General features: G+C 40.1%; 1 protein-coding gene across 1 annotated transcript in view; it reads right to left on the bottom strand.

Annotated features, from left to right (window-relative positions):
- KCNH1 (potassium voltage-gated channel subfamily H member 1) overlaps nt 1–23,538 on the bottom strand; it is a 705,904-nt gene that overhangs the window by 93,505 nt on the left and 588,861 nt on the right. Inside the window, exon 10 of the mRNA XM_007952936.2 lies at nt 12,637–12,833. Within this exon, the coding sequence (XP_007951127.1) occupies nt 12,637–12,833 (197 nt within the window). The remainder of the gene's footprint in view (nt 1–12,636; nt 12,834–23,538) is intronic.

Genomic DNA, 23,538 nt, shown 5'->3' with positions numbered 1-23,538 from the left:
CCTTCCTTCCGAGGAGTGGCTGGTGGGTTTGAACCGCCAGCCTTCTGGTTAGCAGTCAAGTGCTTTAGCCACTATGCTACCAGAGCTCCTGCACCTGCTAGTCATTTAAAATATACTGTCTCCTAACCTTCACACAAGGAGCTCTGGTGGTGGAGTGGCTAAAGCATTTGGGTGCTAACAAAAGGATTGGTGGTTTGAACCCACCAGCTGCTCCACAGGAGAAAGATGAGGCTGTCTGCTTTGGTAAGGACTTACAGCCTTAGAAACCCTATGGGGCAGGTCTACTTCATCCCCAAAAAAAGGATCACTATGATTCGAAAGCAACTTGATGGCAGTAAGTTTGGTTTTTGGTTTTAATCTTCACACAGACGTTTGGGATTGGTATGCTGGCCCTATTTTCATAGAACGTAAAGTATAATTTACCTTCCAAGGAGTCTTGGTAGTGCAATGGTTAAACACTAGGCTACTAACTGAAAGGTTGGCGGTCTGAACCCACCAGTGGCCACGTGGGAGAGAAGACCTGGTGATTTGTTGCCATAAAGATTACAGTCTAGGAAACTTTGCAGGGCAGTTCTACTCTGTCACATGGGATTGCCGAGTCAGAATCAACTTGAAGGCACTCAACAACAAAGTAAGATTCTCAGAAGTTTACTTGCCCATGGTCATCAGTAAGAAAGTAGGAGGTAAGATTCATACAGTGTTTTCTACCACATCATGCTGTTTTTAACACATTTCAGCTCCTTTAGCAAATTCAGCTACAACTTCCTTGTACCCCTGGTTGGGATACTTACTGTTAGAAAATATTTCACCAGACTTCCCTCATCCCTGCTTCTGCTCTGATTATTTGGCACATGCTATGAATTGGATGATTTCTCTCCCCAAAATGACTGACAGAAAAACATGTGAGCTTTCATGATGATGTCCTACAAAAATATTTCCACAGCCCTGTGCCCTGTGCTATTATCATTCCACAAAACAAAGTCAATGGGATTATTAAAAAGAAAGGAAAAAAACTTGTACTAGCCATCAAAACTCACCGAGCTGCTCTTGTAAAACTAGTATGATAGGGAGGCAAATGGTACTGTGGAAAGAGTACTGGACTGGAAATCAGAAAACTGGGTTGGGGTCCCAACTCTACCACTAAATAGTCATGTGACCATGCAAGTTGCTTTGCTTCCCTGAGTCTCTGTCTCCTTTGCTATAAAACAACAGTTTCAAGGAACCCTTGTCTCAACTTCTTTCTCAAAACAAAACAAAAAAGGAAATATTGTATACTATATACATCCTTCATAAACACATCCCTATTATCTCCCTTGGAGACTGACAATATACATTAGGATAATAAAGTTACTACAAAGTTCTGTATTGTGAAACTTATTTTATTTTTGTTTTTCCAACTTTTAAACAATTATTCTTCTATGAGGTACTTTTTGTTTTTGGAATAGTGCCTATTGTCATCCATCAGACATAGTATCCCATCTTTGGGAAATGCTGCGTATCCTATCCCCCTCATATTCCCTATCCCTATTCAATGATCCACAAAGAGTATTAAAATATTCAAACCCATCAGCCCCTTCACGAGAGAAACATGAGGCAGTCTGTTTGCACATTGCCTTGGAAAACCCATGGGGCAGTTCTACTGTATCCTATAGGGATGCTATGAGTTAGAAGTGACTTGATGGCAGTTGTTGTTATTGTTATTAGGTGCTGTCAAGTCAATTATGACCCATAGCGACCCTATGTATGACAGAATAAACCCTGCCCAGTCATAAAGTTTTCCAGTAATATATCAGACAGTGTTCCCTGCTATTAATAAGGTTTTCATGGCCAATTGTTTCAGAAGTGGATGGCCCCATCCTTCTTCCCAGTCTGTCTTAGTCTGGAAGCTCTGCTGAACCCTGTTTACCATGGGTGATCCTGATGGTATTTGAAATATGAGTGGCATAGTGTCCAGCAGTAGGTTGTTGTCATTTTTTTTTTTTTTTTTTTTTTTAGAAATCTGGTATCATGGAGCCTGTTTAACCGTTGTTTAGCCCATCATTGCTCAAATTTATTTGGCCCCAAAACAAATTTTTAAAAATTATATATATAGAGAATAATCTATTATTTAATATAAGATACCTATTAACATTTGTGGGATTTATAATTAACTTTACCCAAAGAATTTGGTCTTTGTCCTTGTTTCCTGAGAGAGAACCTATAAAATGTTAGAATTTCTCCAGTGATTGAAGTATCTTTGGTGAGACCTCCAGACCACAACACCTGAAAGTTTATGCTAAAGGAGTGATTCTTGGGTAGGGGCTGAACATGCCAGAAAGACCCACAATGATATCAGCTCAACCTCAGGGGAGGCAGCTGACTAAATCAATGATGCCTCTCTAATAAGAACCTGATAAAGACTCTGGACTTGGAAGCTCCATGAACCTTTGGTTGGTGAAAGACACACATGCACTAGGGAGAGTACCCCATCCCTTTTTAGAGAGATGGAAGCTTTGTATTGGGAACCCTACCAGACCTTGCCCTATGTGTCTCTTCATTGGTATACTTTTTTCATGATAATAAAATGTAATGGTAAGTATAGTACTTCTCTGAGTTCTCTGAGTTGTTCTAGTGAATTATTGAACCCAAGGAACTAGTGGGAGCCTACAAATCAAAAGTGAAGGGGCCCTGGGGGCCCTCAAGCTTATGGTTGGTATCTTGAGTGGGTAGAAGGAACCTCTCAATTTATAACCAGTAGGTCAGAAGTGAGGGGGTCTGGGCACTACTGAGCTTATGGCTGACATTCTGAGGAGGTAATGGGATTTGATTTGATTTCTCAGCAACATCCATCAGAAGTACTGTTCTACAGTAAGTACATCTTTAGGAAACAGAGGGCTAGATGTACTTTAATATCTCTTCCAGCTCAAATGGCCTGTGACCTGTGGGGTGAAGGGTTGGGAGTGGGGTGGGCAGGCTCTATCTATGAACCATCAATGAGCCAACTTGTGCACCTGAGGACTTGATCCATGATCTGGGACTCATCAGTACTATTCTATTCATGATGACTCAGCCAGACACTTCTAAGAAAATATTATTGAAGTACAATCTTCTCTAAAAGACTGTACCAGCCTCACAGTCCTCTAATCTAGACCACATCATTCCTAATTTGTGGTAAACACAATATGTAGCAGTATATCCATTAAGTTAACAAAAGCTAAGGTACCTTGCAACGTCCTTCCCCCAGTCCCTCCTCCACCTCTGGACCCACCCTACCAATCCCTCCATCTATTCTGTTGTAGAAGAAAATCAGATCTGCAATGGATCCAACAGCACATTCTTCACTAAGCCTCACTAATGAACCATCCCACTTCACTCATGTTATTTAAGAAGCCCAGGCTTGGATATCTGAATCATCTGCCCAGGAGATTTCCATATGTTAAAATTTAGCCTCTACACCACTTTTAAAACCATTGCTACCAGATGGGTTCTTTGTGTTACCAAAAAAGCTAAGTATTAAATTTGGTAATGATGCAGATTATTCCTATCCTCTTTGTCTTCAATAACAATGATGATAGCAAAACCTGCATGGATAATTCAGTATGTTCAAAGAATCCTTCTAAAGTATTATTATTGCCTCTGTTTTATACGTGAATAAAGTGGGGTCCAGTGATGTTAAGTAATTGGCCCAAGATCACAGTACAGCCAGCATTTGAACCTAAGTACTTGGACTCAGCCCTGGTGGCACAGTGGTTAAGCTCTCAGTTGCTAACCAAAATGTCATGGTTTGACCCCAACAGCTGGTCTGTGGGAGAAAAATGTAGCAGTCTGCTTCCATAAAAATTACATCCTTGGAAACCCTATGGGGCAGTTCTACTCTGTCCCATAGGATAACTCTGTGTCAGAATTGATTCAATGGCAGAGAATCAACTCTGTCTCTAGAGTCTATATTTTTAACCACTTTATTTACTGTGTTAATATGATTTTTTCTATGAGCCAAACTACTATGGTTCCTGTTCTCATTGGTTCTACTGCCCCTGTTTGTACTGCCCCCATTCCCTGTTGGAAGGGACTAACACAACTATGCACCTGCTACAAATAAAGCACAGTGCTTGGTGATTTGTCTTCCTTTCCCACAACTATCCTTTGGGGTGGACAGTGTGAATCTATAGAAGAGTAATAATCGAGTAACTTGTTCAATATCCCTTAGCTAGTAACTGTCAGAACCTAGTGAAGATCTAGCCTCAAAGCCCATGTTCATTTCAGAACTGTATTGCTTTCTTAGAAATGGTCATATACAGCCTGATCAACTGCAAGCACTGATTCATACATAACAAATCATGGATTGCTTTCATTATCTTCAACCCTCAACATAAAGATGGGGTTCTTTTCTGGGAGTGCCTAGGAAGACCCCTGAGCATACAGAGAAAGCCACCAGGTCCCTAACATCACTCCATGATCCTCTTGAGGAAAAAGGAACTTGACTTTGATTTATATTTTGTTGTTTTATAAGAATTATGATCATGTCACTCACATCATCTGTCCCCTGCTCTCACCCTTATTTCCAACACCCTGATTGTATTATCTTCATGGCTTGACAGTCTAATAGATTATTTCAATTTCCCAGAAGCCCTCACTATGGAGGGATGACAAGGAAAATATGGGTTATGTAGAGATCATTTTATAAACTTAGGCTGTAATGATTAAATAGGGAAGTGGATGACACTTCTAGGCACCTAGCTTTACACCCTTTCTTTCCAAATACCAACTTTCCACAAGAATTTGTCCAGGGAGAAAACAGAAAGGCTTTCTAGCGCCGCTGTGAACAGAGCTCCCTCTAAGCCTCAGATGCTTTGATCTCCTCTTCTCAGGAATAAATTGCTCTTTATTTAAAGTGGGCAAGCAATGTACATACAGTATTCAAGACTGTCCACTATGGCAATATTAGTTTTAGAAAATAGGTATTATGAAAAAATAAGTTTCTGCTTTGAAAGCATCAGTAACTAACTAGAGTCCTAGCTCCTTCTCAAATATACTAGGTTGGGCTTCATCAAGCTAAGAAAAGTCTATCCTGGAGCAAATTAATATAAACAAACACTGCAAAACATTCTCAACCAGACAATATTGGCCTTAAAAAGAAAGCCTCACACACAGAGAATGAGAATCACCCTACCAATTACACAAATGCCAATTATCCCATGCACTGACTGTCGTTAATTCCCTAATTGCCTGTCTACAATACATCATTAAATTGTGGTACATTTCCTCTACTGTCCAAATGATGAGCAAGAGGATCCAATCCCCTAGCACCTGGGAAGTGAAAACTCACCCCAGGTTCAAAGGACTGTAGAGCCCAAATGGAAATGCCAACTAAAGGAAGGATCTGGCGACAAACTAAGGGAAACAAAGCATGAACCCAGAATCACCAAGACTGGAGGAAGAAGTAAGGGAAGGGTAGTGGGGAGGAGAAGGGAATGAATATTTATTGGGTGCTTCCTACAGGAATTAATTCCATGGTACCTGGTTTGTTTTGTTTCCTGTAGGTACTATGCCAAATTTCATTTTTGTTTGTTTTAATCTACAAAGCAAGGATGGCAAGAGTTCCTCTTGCTTAGTTTGGACTCATCATCAGGAAAAACCAATTGCTGTGAAACCCACCCACTGCCATCAAGTTGATTTTAACTAATAGTGACCCTACAGGACAGAGCAGAACTGCCCCCTAGGGTTTCCAAGGCTGTAAATCTTTATACATGCAGACTGCCTCATCTTTCTCTGGTGAAGGGGCTGGTGGGTTCGAACCACCCACCTTTTGGTTAGCAGCCTAATGTTTTAACCACAGTGTCACCAGAGCTCCTTAATTGGTATAAAAGAACATCAGATTTGGTAAAGTAGACAGTCAGTGAAAACAAGGAAAATCCTCAATGATGTGAATTGACACAATAGTTGTAACAATGAACTCAAATATACTAATAATCCTGAAGTCAGTGCAGGACTGGGCAATGTTTTGTTCTTTTATATACCAGGTCACCATAAGTCAGAGCTGACTCAATGGCAACTAATAATAATATCAAGGAAAATATGTTCTATAAACCTACTTACAAAGAACTTTTACTAGCTCCTTTTCACAGGTAAGAAAACTGAGGCTTAGAATAGTTCAGAAACTTGTCCAAGGGCACACAGCTAGTCAATCATCAAATGAGGAGTCAAACCTAGGTCATTGGACCTAAAGGTAGTGTTCTTTCTAGTAAGTTACTAAAATCATGACCAGGTTTGCTAGCAGCCTAACCACAGTGAATTGTGTCCTGCCTCCCAGCACACCTAGCAATGTATTGTGTACCTGTCACTGTGAGGAGAAAACTTCTCATATCTCCCAATCTGAAGTATTATTATAATTTTACTGTATAAGTTTTTGGGTACACTAGGAGTAGTCAAGACCATTGGAGATAACTAGGAGATTATTCATGCCACCCCTCAAAAGTCAATAGACTGGGAGAAAACAAAGATAAAAGAATGTTAAGATGGGAAATCTGAGAACCATGGATGATGGAGGCCTACCATAGGCAGCAATGATGCTTAGCAGGAGGAGTACACACAGGATTTGGAATCTGCCACTTATTAGCTGAGTGACCTTGGAAAAGTGATTCACTTCTCTACAAGGTCCTGCTTTATTCCCTTGAGAAATGGTGTAGTGGTTAAAATTGTGTGTCAACTTGGCTGGGCCAGATGTTTGGCAGTTACAATATCATCCCCCATGATGAGAGCTGATATAATGTAATAATCTTCATGATAAGATCTACTATGAGCAGCTAATCATTGAAAGTGGGTTTCCTCAGGGTTGTGGCCTTCTTCTAATATGTATATGGACATTCTTGTAAAGCTCTCTGGCTTTTTGCTCAGTCTGGATCCTGTATCTGGCTTGTCATCATCTGGCCTCTGGTTCTTTGGATTTGAGCTGGCAATCTGCCATATTGCCTTCTGATCTTTGGATTCATCAGCCTCTGCAGCCTTTGAGCCAGAAGGTTACCATCTAACCTGCTGATATTGGGCTTAGTGGCCCCTGCAGCTATGTGGGTCAGAAGAAAACTCCAGTCTGATGTCTGAACCACTGACTTAGGATTTGCCAGCCTCTACAAACTTATGAGTTATTTCCTTGAGATAAATTTCTCTCTCTCTCTCTCTCCCCATATATATATGGTTTTGCTGCTCTAGAGAACCCAGCCTAAGACAAATGGGAATAACACTGTAATGCCATGAAGTGGTTCTACTGATTTAATAAACTGGCATATAACGCATATTGACATTGTGATGTAGCTTGCACGATACCTGAAGTTGGTAATAATTTTACCATTAAAAGTATGTAAGGTTGTGAATCCAGATAGAAGACTTGGGACCTGGAAGAAAATGCCCTCAAATCCTGGCACCTTTGAGAGCTGATGGCTTGGGATGAAGCAGGCTCCTCTTCTCCTTCTTTTCATCAATGACCATAGACCACCTCCCCCTCAAAAGAAACAAGGGGGCTGTGCTTTTCTCTTGGTAAAATTCCAACCCCTGAGTGATGGACCCTACAATGTCAAAATAGCCCAGTTTTTCCCTCCATGAATGAAACTGGTCCAAAGAGTAGGCATGTGTTGATTTCTCCACCAGAAGGAACTAAGGGGACAATGAGGTCAGCACTGGCTTCCATTTTCTGGAGCAGCTAGGTGGGCCTATCTTTGCAGTGAGAAGTGCAAGGGAAAATCCTGGGATAACATCCATCCCACAGAACATTCTGGAGTGCAAAGACACTCACTGTGTGAGCAAAGGCAGAGGAAGCTTCCTTCCTTTTATGTTTCAAAGATACAAGATGATATAGATAAAGGTAATACTCATGTGAACAAAATAAAATAAGACTTACCCATAATTCAATGGAGGACTTACTATGGCCTAGGGCCTGTGTGTAACACATGCTTTAGATAAGTTATTTACTCTCCACAACTATCCTACAGGGTAGAAATGTTCATCATCCCTATTTTACAAATGAGAAAGCACAACTTAGATAACATTTTATAACTTTCCAAGAACTACAGAGGCACAAAGTGACATAGGCAGTATCCAGACTGATGTCTTCCCTGGCTCAGAGCACATAGGCAAGAGAAGTCAAAGTGAAAATGCTAGAATGGCTTCCAGGTTATGCATCCTTCTTGAGGCAACTTATGACCTTGCTTTGGAGGAACTAGAAGAAAGAAATGGTCTTTTCCTGAGTTATGCCCCAAGAACAGTGCTGAGAGCTAAGTGGTGCTTATAAACCTGGGTTTAAAAACTCACTGCTGTTGAGTCAGGTCTGATTCATAAAGACCCCTCCTTGGGTTTCTGAGGCAGTGTCACTACAGAAGTAGATTGCCCAACCTTCCTTCCAAGCAGTGGCTGGTGTGTTTGAACTACCAGCCTTCTGGTTAGCAGTCAAATGCCTTAGGCACTATGCCACCAGAGCTCCCAAACCTGGGTTTAGGGATATAAACATAAGGCACAGAATAAAGAGGTCAAAGTTGGCCATGAAGCTCTGAGAAGCAAGAAGAGACCTGATCAAGGGGTCACTTCTAGCTCTAATCCTTCCATTAATAACCCAACTCTGTGATTTTTCTATAAAATATGATATTTATGAAAGCAAGGTGGGAATCTAGAGGAGTGACTAGATGGCCAGTTAGGAACCTCTCAGCTCATAGTTTTTGCTGTACACTGGAGGAGGGCTACACAATTGAACTACCCCCAAACAAATGTCAAAGGCACTGTGTTCTCAGGAATCTATACAAATAACACCCTTGATTTTGCCAAGATCAAAATAGCCACAAGAATACTCTTCATTTTGCCAGGAAAAGAAAATAGCTATAAGAATAATTCATGCATGTAATGTTCTTATCTTCTATGCCCTATGTAACTATGAATTAATTCTCAGAAGGACACAGTGAGAGATTATACTACCAAAACCAAAATGACAGGCTATCTCTTTACATAAAATTACTTTGGATCCATACCAACTTCATAGGTGCTTTGAGCTGGGAGGAATTTCAAGGTCAACAAGTCTGACTCTCTCTATTTGATACTCAAGTGCCCTCTACAATGTTTCTGAGCATGAGTATCTAGGGAATGCGTAAATACCCTCAGAACAAGGGAATGGATACTACTCAAAGCAGTCTATTTATTTCATTCTTTGGGTAGTTCTGATCTTTTTAATGGTCTTCATTTTGTGAATAGAAAGTATGTCTCTCCAAAGCTTTGGGTCTTCTTCTGCTCCTAATGGCTATAAAGACCAGACTTAACCTCCTCCACAACAGCTCTTCAAAGATTTGTTCCTGTGTCTTCTCTTTCCAGAGCTGTCAATCATTCTGTACTTATACAAACAATCTGACCCCTAAGCTGGTAGTGTTTTTGTTGTCATTCTTGCTTTTTAAAGACAGATTTACTGGATCTACAATTATCCCAGGATGATTGCTCCTCCAAATAACCCAAACTACATGGTTTTTTTTTTTTCCAACCTATATTATCAGCAACACTGAAAGCTGATTATAATCAACTTGCTTTCATAGAAAAAAATAAATAAATAAAAGACGTGAAGAAAATCCACTTTGCTAAAAGTATCACCAGCAAGCACCCTATGTTCCCAGCCAACAGATAAACAAGGAAGAACTATGAACGCTCAATTTTCAACTACTGCCCATTTCCCACTAGAATTTACGTGACCAGGTTTCAAAATACAGAACCATAAAAATCATCTAGCCACAACCTCATAATTTATGATGGTAAAACTGAGGCCCAGAGATCCCATCTCTTTCCTTGCCACCCTTAAATTTTTATTAATATTTATTATTTATTAATTCCCTAATAGGTGTCCTGCAATGAGTTAAGCACTGGGGATACCAAGGTGCTGAGCCTTTGTCCTTATAGGATTCTGAGCAGAGAATCACAAGGCAATTAATTAAAGACATTTAAAAGAGATGGAGGCATATTGTTGGGGTAGCTTAATGACAGGAGTCTGGAATCTTTTACAAAAAACTTGGAAGACAAAAGGCTCTCTCCTTTCTCCATGTCTTTGCTCAAACTGCCCCTCCAACTAGAATGTCTACTTCTTCTGTTTTCTTGACAAATTCATCCTTTACAACTCAGTTCAGGAATCACCCCCTAACATTGTCCCCGGTCTCTCTTTAACTAGCCCCTCTTTTATGTTCCCACAGTAACTTGCACAAATTACAATGACCACACTTAGCACTGTTGTTGTTAATTGGTGTCAAGTCAATTCCAACTCATGGCGACCACGTGTGTTTAGAGTAGAACTGCTTTATAGGGTTTTCTGTTTTTGGAAGCAAATTTCTAGGCCTGTCTTCAAGATACCTCTCCATGGGTTTGAACTGCCAACCTTTCAGCTCGTAGTTGAGCACTTAATGGTTTGTGCCATCTCAGGACTCTGTACTTAGCATAATATATTGCAGTTATCTTCCTGTGTTCATCTTCTCTATTACACTTTAGGTTCCTGAAGATAGGGAACTGAGGAATATTAATTTTTTTATCTCTAATCTAGGTGATTTGGCAGTATATTAGGTTTGATTAATGGGTAAATGAACAAATAAATATATCAGTGATCTTAAGGTTTAACATGAGTTTGTCCCACAGAGAAGAAGAGGAGAGAATCCCCAGCTGAGGAAGAAGCATATACAGAGCCACAGTGCTCTGAAATGTTGGGGCATGCTTGAAAAACTGTGTGGAGTTCGACCTAACTAGAGTGTGACTTGTTTTTTTTGTTTTTTTAATTGTGATTTGGGTGAAAGTTTACAGAGCAAATTCACTTTCCATACAGCAGCTCACATACACATTGTCTCATGACATTGACTGAAATTTCCCACAATGCAACAGCTCTCTTACCACTTCCTCCCCATAGTTACCTCTTCCCTGTGTCCTTCCCTCCCATGCATTCCTGTCTCCTGAGCCGTCTCCCTGTGCATACACAGCCCTTCTATCCTCCCGTGATTGACCTCTCCAAGGAGTATATCTACCTAATGTAAATGTTCAGCTCATATGCCTGTCTTTTGTTTGACTGGAAGCCACAGGAGTGGGCTCAATTCCAGACCTGAAGGGCAGCTAGGAACCATAGTCTCAGTAGTTCCATAATGTTCTATCAGACCAGCAAACCTGGTCCTCGAGTGTGACTCTTACGGCAGGGCTGGGCATGGGAGGAATGGTTGAAGTTGCACCTCAAGAATTAAGATTGGCATGGGAGAATAGAAAGGTTGTGTATGCACAGGGAGACAGCTCAGGGGACAAGAGTGCATGGGGCAAGGACACAGGGAAGTAACTATGGGGAGGAAGTAGGAGGGGAGCTGTTACATTGTGGTAAATTGTAGTCAATGTCATGAGACAAAGTGTATGTGAGCCGCTGTATGGAAAGTGAATTTGTTCTGTAAACTTTCACCCAAATCGAAAGAGAGAAAGTGAAAGAGAGAGAGAGAAAGAAAAGAATTAAGATTGGGCCATATGCAAAAAGTCACATAAAACATGCTGAAATGTATAGACTTTATCTTGTAGTCATGGTATAGGCAAGTGATCTTTACAGAGGAGAGTAACATGATCTTGTTAGTTTTTTAGATGGTTCCTTGAGTGGACATAAGTAGGAAGGACTGCAACTAGGAAAGACACAAGACAGAAAGGTAAGTTTGGAGCTTACTGCATTGTCCAGTTAGGACGGTTCATCCAAGTGTGGGTTCAGTTTGAAAGCTTATGTGGAATTCACAAATTAATGACTAACTTGAGGTGTAGGAGAGGGAGAAGAAATAGCAAGGATATTGCCTGGGTTTTTAACTTGGAACTCTGGCACGACACAGAAATGTTAATAAAGAGAGACACTATAAAAAGAAGAGCAGATTTAGGGGAAAGATTGTGAGTTCAATTTTGGAAAGACTTCTATGATAATCCTTCAAGAAGATTCCTTTAGGTCCAGAGCTACCTTGTTACAGATTTAACCAAAAGAGATGATAAAGTGAAAATAAATCAGTGATGGAAACCCAAAGAGTACAAGGCAAGTATTTTAATCCTCACAGAGACAGGTAGAGCAACTGGCATTATTAGAGGGTGAAAGAAATAACTTCAGATGAGAAATCTGGTTCTTTAACTACTTACTAATCATTTTCTCAACCTGTGAAGTTGGCAGTTGTATACTAAATATTGTCTAGGCAATTAGATTCCAAATCTTTCTTATTTTCTAGACCCAACTAAATCATTTTCACACCTTTTAAAAATTATTATTACACCAGTCAACAGGTCCCAGTCACCAGGAAAATTCTGTTTATATTAATTAAGTGGCTTCACTGAGCCATTTTATTGACTAACAATCCTATGTTTGACTTATCTTTTCAAAATTCTGGAAGGTCTAGATATTGCTAGGAAAAACATCCAGAGACAAACACATGACCAAATCCCTTCTGCATCAAAAGTAACCCATCTTTTAATCTAGTAATATCCTCTCTTTATTCCAATTTATAGCAAAAGTTTGAAGACCAAGTAATGAATAGAACCTCTCTAGAAACAATTGTTTCATTGAAATAAATAGCTAAGGGACTTTTCCTGGCCCAAGTGATCATCCTAAGGGCCCAGGGAATGCTCTTTGTAGAGAAGAAATGGAAACTATTGGCTCACCCTTTTCCTCAAGTTGTAGGTGAGAATGAGGTTCCGGGAGAAGGAGTGGGAGAAGGCCGTGTAGAATTCCAGCACTTTCTGCAGGGCATCCCGTTTGATGACATGCAGGTCACAGTAGGTCAAGGCCCTAACGTTGGCACAGGACTGGGCAAGAGTGGCTTCCTTCCAGAACACATCTCCAAACACATCTCCTTTCCCTAAGGAGAGAAAGTTGTCATGAGGAAAGTGTCAGCCAGGAGGGGTCTGGTCACCCAGGCTGACTTCACTCTGCTTCCCAGAATTGTATCCATCACCATTCTGTACTTTGCTCAGAAACAGCAAATATGGCTTTAATTTGAACCTTAACAACATGTGATTTAAGGAACCTTAAATATCATATAATACATTTCAAAGTTTAATCAATGCGCTTGAGATCATTAATGGCCTCTAAGATGGCTATGCTGATTATTTTGTCTAAAACAGGGCCCCACACCCTTTTTTTTCCCCAATAACACTAATCATATTCAGTAATTACATTATTTATTTGTTTATTGTCTGTCTCCGAACAAGACAGTTCACATACCTTATCCTTCCATACAACACAATACTTAGCACATAGTAAGTAGGAGGTCAGTCAACATTTGCAGATAGAAAAGAAATAAAGAAGAAAGGTGGACATTAGTGTGACAGAGGTGAACATTTCAGCTGCTAGTGGAAAGGGTGTGGACACTTCAGTGGGGAGCTAAAGAACAGGAGAGATCTCCTCTGTTTGGGATGATCTACATGGAAGAAGTCAGGCAATATAAGTCCACCTCTTCCCATACTCTCCACTGCCTTAATATTTGCAGTTATATGGTGTCTCCTTCCTCATTCCTTTCTCCCATACCCCCTTCCTATATGTTCTTGGCCATTGCTAAATGCCCAACTGGTAGCATTTCACAAGAGTAAATTTAATAGTCAATAGAGTTGTTTTTGCTGTTGCTAGTTGCCTTGGAGTCAATTCCAACTCACAGTGATTCCATGTGTGCAGAGTAAAACTGTTCCATGGAGTTTTCAAGGCTGTAAACTTCAGAAGCAGATTGCCAGGCTTGTCTTCTGAGACACTTCTGGGAGGGTACCAACCACCAACCTTCAGTTATTAATTGAGTGCTTAACTGTTTGGACTACCCACAGCAGCCTTGTCAATAGAGTACTAATCCCAAATAGCCATATTCTGGGTCAACCTTCTGTCAATATCCTCTAAACAGCTTCTTTTCACACCTAAGTCTACTCTTTCCACCTTCCCCAGCAACAAACAACTCAATATATGTCTAACTAACAAAGCTTAACTAATTCCCAGCACAGCCTACAGTTATAAATAGCTTCAAGTGTTGTTTATCTTTCCTCTAAATTTTCAGCACAGATAAATAGATAAATCCTCAAGGAATGAGAGAGAAGTAGACAAGGGGAGGGAAAACTGCTACAAAGAGTAAAAAGTAATATATTCAAGGGAGTTGCCAGCCTTTGCATCTAGATTAGCCAAACTCCATATCTGGAATCCAGATTAACAGGGCAGCTAGTTCTCTCAATAAGTCTAGGGAGGAATACTTTCAAGTATCTGGGGGAAGAACTTGACTTTTCCTCAAACATGAAGCAAAAAGTGTTCACTCTATGGACTGGGCCTTCTCTATTCACCTCCAAAATGTGAGCTGAAAAACCAACAAACCAGATGCATTACTGCACAGTTTTCTATGTGTTTGTGAAATAATGTGCAGTTCTAATTTATGAAGACCTTTTTACCGTATGAATGGGATGTATGTTTGGGGTAGCTTTTAGGTAAGAAGCTGATGTCATCCCTATCTTATAAAGGCCCTGTTTGGCACAAAGGGTTTGTACTTGCCTACTAACCATAAGGTTGGCAATTCTAATCCACTCAGTGATGCCATGGAAGATATTCCCGGGGATCTGCTTCCATAAGTAAGACCACTGAAAATCTTACAGAGGGCTCTTCTGCTCTGACACACATGGGTCTCCATGAGCTGGAATCAAGTTGCCAGTAACACTTTTGAGTTTTTGTTTGTTTAGCCCTGTCTTTCAAACTGCTATTTAGACTCCATTACCAAGTTCTTTTTTTAATCATCTGCAAAGTGGTTGGTCTAATTTAGGGCTGGGGTTAATGAGTGGGAACATTTCTCTTGTAGGATGCTACCTGGCTTCCATGGAGAGCTACTCATTTAGGGTATGCTCCCTAAAGTGTCCTAAGTCCTAACCAACAAGGCTGGCCAATTCACTTGCACAGAGTAAACATTCTATAGCCTCCCTATACCCATCCCCCAATGTACCTCATGCCATTCATATTTAGGTAATGACATTCTTCTAAAAAATATTCTTTCTCTAACACAGAATGTGGTAGATAATCAAAAAGTGGACACCATCCATTTCTTACCCTCTTATACACACACACTCACATCAAGAGGCAAAGCCTAATTCCCTTCCCCTTGAGTCTGGGCTGGCTTTTGACCAATAGAATGTGATAGAAGTGATGCTTTGGGACTCTGAGGCTAGATCATAAGAAGTCTTACAGTTCCTGCCTGGGTCTCTTGGAATACCTATTCTTGGGACACTCCCTCTTGGAACTCAACCACCATGTGAGAAGCCCAAGGCACACAACAGGTCATGTGTAAGTGCCCAGCTGAGCTTACAGCCAGCTTACAATCAGCCCCAACTGCCTGTCATGTGAGGGAGTCATCTTGATTGACCAGCCTATGTGAGCCTTCAGATGACTGCAGCCCCGGCTGACATCAAACTGCAACCACATTTGAGAAGCCCAGGTGAAAAGCAATCAAGTGAGTCAAACAACCCCAAAACATTGAGAGATAATAATAATTTTTAAAACCAGTAAGTTTAGGAGTGGTTTGTTACATAGCAGTAGACAACCAAAACACACAGAATCACAGTTGAGAGGTCAATGAGAAATTGCCTAATAGGTTACCTAATATTCTAGCAGAACATAAAAAATATTCTCAGTTGTTGAGCTGGCATCCCTTTTTCCTTCCCTAAAAGAATGAGACAAGAAAGACCAAGAGGTGGCTCTAACATGGGCAAATTTCCTGGGTGAGAACTTTTTTTTTTTTTTTAACTTTTTATTGTAATTCAGGTGAAGGTTTCAGAGCAAATTGGTTTTCCAATCAACAATTAATACATATTTTGTTTTGTGACACTGATTGTAATCCCCACAATGTAATAGCACCCTTCCCACCACCTCCCTGTGTTTATAGTTCCATTCATCCTTCTTTCCTATCCCTTCTTGCCTTCTGAACTTTATCTCTGGCAAACGCTGTCCTATTGATCTCACATGGTTGACTGCTCTAAGGAGTGCATACCTCCCTGGTGTTATTGATCGCTTTATAGGTCTGTCCATTGTTTGACTGAAAGTTGGGCCATATGAGTGAGTTCAGTCCCAGGCTTGAATGTGTCTAAAGGCAGTAGTCTTGAGCTTCCACCAGTTTTTAGTGTACCAGTAAGCCGGGGTTTTTGTTTTGTTTTGTTTTGTTTTTAATTTTGGGTTTTATTCCACTTTTTTCTCCCACTCTTTCTGGGACCTCATATTGTGATCACTTTCAGAGCAGTTGGCAGCAGTAGCCAGCCATCATCTAGTTCTTCTGGTCTCAGGGTCATGGAGGCTGGGATTTGCCTGGTCCATTAATCCTTCAGATTAACTGTTTAAATGTGTCTTTGATTTTCTTCACTCTTCTTTGTTCCAGATGGGAAGATGCCAATATTTGTATCTTAGATGGCCGCTCACAAGCTTTTAAGACTCGTCACTACTCACCAAAGTAAGATGTAGAATATTGTCTTTGTGGACTGTGTTATGCCAATTAACTTTAGTGTCCTCTAAGACTATGGTCCTAAGCCCCTATGCCCAGTGACTCATTCTCTCAAGGTGTTTGGTTATGGCTAAGAAGTTTTCATAACATTTCCCCCTGTATGTTCTACTATATTCATGGGTATATTTGCAGCACTTAAAAATACATATGTAGAAATATCCTCTGTCAAACCTGTACTACTGTTATTGCATGATTGTGTATGTAACAGTATTTACCTTTGTTGCTTTTAACTTTTGTGCTCCTCCCAGTGTTTTCCTTTGCCTTGGTTATTTTGTGCTGACCTTCCCCTTGTATACTGTCTGTCCCTTGGGTGAGCATTTTGAATATCAGTGATCAAATGTAGAATTTACAAAAACCGCAGTCTCTCATTGAGATGAAATGTGGTATAACTAAGCCAGAATTATTAAGGGTAGAAGATCATTGGTAATTCTGATTCTTATTAAGATTACTGCATTTAAACAAGACCCAGTATAAGAAAACTATACTTTTCAAATGAATTTTAGGATGATTTTTCTAAATATAATAGAACCACGTAATAAAGGACCCATAAGTAAAACAATAGCTCCTCATGAACATTTAACAAGTGAATTTATTTGTAAAAATTCAGTTTATAAACAACTCTTCTGAGGCATACCTACTGCATGAAACAAAAAGTGTGACTATATTGTGGTTGAAACACACCATGAAATAAATAAATGCATCTTTAGAAATGACAACGTTTCTATAGTAAAAGTTTTCCAATCAAAGATTTTGACAGGAATAAGAAATGGAGGGTAGTTCCTATTTACAAGAAGTATTTCACGGTAAGATAGTTATGATTAATCTGTAGGATACGGGAAGTCTTGGTGTCATCATAACATGGGTTTGATTTTCAGCCCAAATTGAAAATCATATAATCTTATTTCCTATCAAGGCAGCATTTTGGGCATAGATTATCTGTTTTTGAGATTTAAGAATGTAATGTCTGATGACCTGTCAGATTCAAAACAAACCCAAAACACTCCAGGCAAATGAGAAATAAATTTATGACACACATAACTGGGGAGAATTGTCAAACAGAAGGATACAGAGTGGTTCTAAATTACACACATTGCTGGTAATGATGGCTTCCCAAGTCAGAGCTATGAATCACACGATGGGACACCTGTGACACCCATGTACATTTCTTATTCTTGAGTGTGAAATGATCATTTACTCAACAACAAAGGGTGCCCCAATGCATTCAATAATAAAACCACTCAAAGCAATCAGCTTATTGATTTATTTGTTATACTGAGGCACTAAATGCAGAATGTTGACACTTCATATCCCAAGTCTCTAAAAAACCAACATCTATAGTGGACTTCTGAATTGAAAAAAAAAAAGGAAGGAAAGGCAGCCTCATTAAAACTTCAGGCAAACATCCCTATAATGATTAATCCTCTTCTCTTCTTGCCCTCAATTACATGCAACTACTTTTCTGAACTCAACTTTTGCAATGGACATAAACAACCCTATCAGGAACAAATGTGGGACAAAGAACATTTCATAAAACATGGGCGGGAGGTAAGACACAGGGATGAGGTAGAACAGGGAGAGGGAGAGGAGACCTCTGAGGGGAGCCAGTATAGAGAAAATCAGGACCTTGCAGTCAATTTGGTTTAAGGAAAGGCAGAGGCTGGAACATCCACTTGAACAGGCTAAAGGTGCAGACCAGTGCAAATTCAAAATTCAAGAGGCGTTGGGACTAGGGTCCTGGAAAGATGAAATAGCTTGCTTGAATGTTAAAGAGTTCTAGAGAAGAAAAGAATTCAGATCTGAGCCTGACAACCGAGTGTGTAACCCTCTAGAAAAAAAAATACAGTTGCCTGTCAAGTTGACTTTGACTCATGACGGCTCCATGTGTGTCAGAGTATAAATGTGCTCTATAGGATTTACAATGGTTGTGTTTTGGAAATAGATCACAAGGACTTTTTTTCCAAGGAACTTCTGAGTAGACTCCAACCACCAAGCTTTTGGTTAGCAGACAAACACGTTAACTCTTTACATCATCCAACCCTTTAGGAAAAAACAAACCCAGTGCCATTGAGTCATTTCTGACTCATAGAGACCCTTGAGAAAAGGCCCTGTTTATTCAAAGGCAAGCTCTAAGTGAGCTTTGAAGGCCAGAGGGGTAAAAGCAGAAATGAATTTTCTGTCTGCTTCCTTTCACTATTCCGATTATATGATCTTACAAGGACCACTCACAATGGTATTCTATATTATGTAAATAGTTAATGCACTTGGCTGTCCTTAATTGTCCTACAGTCCTGGAGTCATCATCTATGCCAGAACATTAAATCCAGGTCTGCTTCTTAGTCCTCAGAGATATGTCTGAGATACAAAAAGAATTTGTCAAAACCTCTTCCTTCCCGGCACTGCCCCGGCACATTCTCTGAGTATCTGATCATTCATTCTCTCATTAAATGAGTTTCAGGGCAGACGTGTAGCTTCAACCCCAAGGACACCCCACTGGAGGTTGAGCAGCTACCTGCTAGCCTCCCTCCCCTACCTCTGCACCTCTAGTCACAGTGAGATTCTTCTGCTTACTATTCTTTTTTTTTTTTTGTATGTGATTTGAGTGAAAGTTTATGGAGCAAATTCATTTTCTATACAATAGTTCATACATGTTTTGTTTCATGACATTGACTGCAATCCTCATAATGTAACAGCTTTCTTCCCACTTCCACCTTCTGGTTACCCTTTCTCTGTGTCCTTTTTTCCTGTGCATACCTGTCCTCTGAACTATCTCCCTGTGTGAATACTGTTCTTATGGTCTCCCATGGTTGATTGTTCTAAGAACTGTACCTCCCTGGTGTATATATGTTCACCTTAAATGCCTGTCTATTGTTTGGCTGGAAGCCATGAGAATGTAGGATGTAAAACAGTGTTCAATTCTAAGCCCAAAGAGTCACTAAGGGCCATAGTCTTGGGGGTTTCACTAGTCTCTATCAGACCAGTAAGCCTGTTTTTTTGTTTTGTTTTTGTTTTTTATACTGATTTTGAGTTTTGTTCCATATTTTTCTCTTATTTCCAAGTGGTTGACAGTGGTAGCTAGGAATCTATTTCTGGTCTCAGGGTCATGTAGACTGAGGTTTGTATGGTCCACTAGTGCCTTGGACTAATTGTTTCCATGTGTCTTTGATTTTCTTCATTCTTCTTTGCTTTGGATTATGACAGACCAATTGTTGCATCTTAGATGCCCACTTGCAAGTTTTTAAGATCCCAGTGGCTACTCACCAAAGTAGGATGTAGAACAATGTTTTTGTGTAGTATATTAAGCCAATTGAGCCTTATGTTCCCAGTGATCATGGTCCCAAACTCATAGGCCCAGTGACTCACTCCTTTGGGGTGTGTGGCTATGGCTAAGAAGTTATCATAATTTTGCTCTGTTAGCTGTATGATATATATGGACTTTCTTACAGTACATACAAATATGTATGTAGAAATATCATCTTCCAAACTTATATAGTGTCATGGGTATACTCTCTTTTGCCTAGACATACCTGATCATTTAGCCTGTCTACCTATGTACCCACCTGTGTGTTATTTTTATTTTTTTTATTACTGATAATGCAGTATTGTGTATATAAAAGTGTTTTGACTTTCCAGAAGATAAAAGGGTGGTAATCTGCCCATGGGAAACATAAAGCTTCCTTGTCTGCAAACACCCAGTAAAATAGAAGAGTTGGAGTGAAGATAAAATAAGAGCACCAGGTAGACTTCCAGTAAGATGGCGGAATAGGCAGACAAGCTACATAGACCCTCTTCAACAAAGAAAAGAGAAACTAATTGACAGAGATACAGAAGATAATCCTGGAACCCTGAGCTTTGAAAGGAAGTATGCAAAAGTGGATAAGGCACCAACTAGTGGAAAAACCTGAATGAAAACAATGAGTATGGAAATGGACAAAGCTGTGGACTGTCAGCTACTCTGATGGCACCAACAGCCTGAATATTTCCAAGTGCCGTTGGGACCTGACAATTGACCTAAAGATTAGCCTTGGTCCCCAAGGGCTGCAGGGACAACTGCACTGGTGGCCTATGACTGGGAAGGGAAAAAATAAGAAGGAAGACAACCTGAACTGTGGACTTTTAACTGTCCAGAGGAGGCAGCCATTTTGATTGTTTACAAGTGATAGTCATTTTGGATATTTAAAGTGACCAAGGCATAGGCATTTTGGATGTTTACAAGTGATGGCCATTTTGGATATTAAAAATGACCAAAGGTGCAGCCATTTGAATGTTTACAAGTGGCAGCCATTTTGGATATTTAAAGTGACAGCATTCTCATTTGCATTTCAGGGTCCTAAGAATAGGTTCTGTTTGACAAGGATGGCAGAGAAATACAGGAGGCTGATAAAGGGAAGGGAGACAGGTGGTGATTGTATAAGTGCTGCTAACTAGTGAATAGAGGAGCACAGTACCCTGCTTATGTAAATAACATCCATACAAAACAAGGAAAATGAAAATCGTGGGCAAGTCACTCCAACATACAATAACCAATTAAATATAAACACAAAAATGTCACAATGTCTCAGAGACAACAGACCATCACAATGCACACAAAGAAGGAAGATAAAGTAGGAGAAAAAAGGCCCAGGATACAGACCCAGAACACATCTCTGAGAAGGAAACAGCACTGGAATTCCCTGATGTTGTTGTTGTTGTTGTTATGTGCCGTCAAGTCAGACCTGACTCATAGCAACCCCTCCTTGGGTTTCCAAGGCAGTATCACTACAGAAGCAGATTGCCCCATCTTCCTTTCGAGGACTAGCTGGTGGGTTTGAACCTCCCGCCTTCTGGTTAGCAGTCAAGTGCCTTTAGCCACTATGCTACCAGAGCTCCCGGAATTCCCTGATAAGGAATTCAAAAGAATTATATTTAGGTACCTTCAATGGATTAAGAGACAGATCAAGGGAAATACTGAAAAAATTGAGGAAAACAGAGAAAACCCCAGAACAATTTCAAAAGACAATACAAGAACAAAATGACAAAATAAATGAAAAGTTAGAAATGATACAAAATCTACAGATGGAAATCCAGAAGATTAATACTAAATTTTCAGAAATAGATAATACATTGAATGGGCAAAGGAGTAGAATTGAATCAAAGGAAAATAGAATTAGTGAGATTGAAGACAGAGATGTGAATACATCTTTGGAAAGGGATCAATAAGAAAAAAATATCAAAAACAAAATGAAGAAATCCTAAGGTTCATGTGGGATACCATCAAAAGGAATAACCTACATGTAATTGGAATTCTAGAACAGGAAGAGACAAATAAGACCACAGAGAAAATTGTCAAAACTTTGTTGGAAGACAATTTCCCTGGTATGATGAAGATGAGAATATATCCATTCAAGAAGTCTAATGAACCCCAAACAAGATACACCAAAGACAAATCATCAAGAAATGCCATCATCAAACTCACCAAAACCAAACACAAAGAAAGAATCCTGAAAGTAGCACAGAAAAAAGGAAGTTACGTACAAGGGGCAACCAATAAGATAAAGCTCTGATTTCTTGGCAGAAACCATGAGAGTGAGGAGACAATGGGATGGTATACATAAAACCCTGAAAGAAAAAAATGTTCAACCAAGAAGTATATATCCAGCAAAACTATCTCTCAAATATGATGGTGAAAGTAGGACATTTACAGATAAGCAGAAATTAAGGGAATTTTTAAAAACCAGACCAACCTTACAAGAGATGGTACAGGGAGTCCTTTGGACAGAGAACCAACAACAGCAAACAACAACTGACCATTAACATACATGATGACATAACCCAGAAACCAACCCAGTTAGGGAAGTATCCAAAGTAATTAAGCCTACAGGTTGTAAACAGGGAGCCAGAGACATCAATTGACAAAAGGGGACAACTACAAACAAAAAAGAGGGAAAATATAGTGTAGTTACAGAACTTCTAAATGGTAAGGAAGTCAAGACAACTGCAAGATAGGATGGACTGTTCTAAACTTGGGAAGAAAATTATAAATCACAGGATAAATTCAAAGAAAAATTATAAACCTTCACATCATAATAAAAAAGAGGACAAGCACAAATATTTAGCACAAACTAAAATTACAGCAATGAAAGAAGTGATAACACAATTCATAAACAAAATGAGCTCAGCACAGAAAATTATATGGAACAAAGAAATCAGCAACATCATGAAAAAGCACATAACAAAACGACAGCAATAAATTCATACTTGTTGATAATTACACTGAATGTCAATGGATTAAATGCACCATTCAAGAGATGGAGAGTTGCAGAATGGAAAAGAAACCATAACCCAACAATATGCTGTCTATAACAGACACATCGTAGACGGCCAGCAAGATGGCAGACTAGGCAGAAAGACTGCACAGACCCTCTTCAACAAAGAAAAGGGAAACTAACTAACACAGACACAGAAGATAATCCTGGACCCCTGACCCTTGAAGGGAAGGATATAGAAGTGGACTAAACCCCAACTGGCAGAAGAATTTGTGTGAAAATACCAAAAAGGGAGACAGACGGAGCTGCGGTTTGGCAGCGATCCTGAGAAATACTGACAGCACAGACAGCTTGGAGATTCCCGAGTGGTGGCAGGACCTAAGAATTAACCTAAAAATCACCCTGCTAGCCAGGGGCTGCATGAAGGACTGTGCATGGTGGCTGGGGAACAAATGGAGAAGGTGAAGAGAAAGGTGGGATAAGCTGTGGATTTTTGCCGGTCTGGAGGGTGCCGTCATTTTGAAGGTTTAAAAAGCTGCTTGACTATTTTGGATATTTAAAGAGACAGCATTCTTGCAGATTCATGGGGCTTTAAGAACACGTTCTGCTTTCCAGCAAGCCCAAGGACACTAGGGACCTGCAAGACTGAAAAGGTACGACATTTCTCCTGTTACTCTTATACCCCACACCTGTTTGGTGAACGGAGGTGCTGCCATCCCCCACTCCCACCTACCTTTGGGCCCACAAGAACTCCATCACAGTCTCTGTGCTCAGACGGAGCCTGGGTGCCCTGCCCTGTCCACTACAGATTTTTT

The sequence above is a fragment of the Orycteropus afer genome, unplaced genomic scaffold (assembly GCF_000298275.1).
Source record: "Orycteropus afer afer isolate SDZICR_OR568_19922 unplaced genomic scaffold, OryAfe1.0 scaffold00013, whole genome shotgun sequence".
NCBI classification, from domain to species: domain Eukaryota; kingdom Metazoa; phylum Chordata; class Mammalia; order Tubulidentata; family Orycteropodidae; genus Orycteropus; species Orycteropus afer.
The sequence above is the reverse complement of the archived record's forward strand: the minus strand, read 5'-3'. Positions and strand labels throughout refer to the sequence as shown.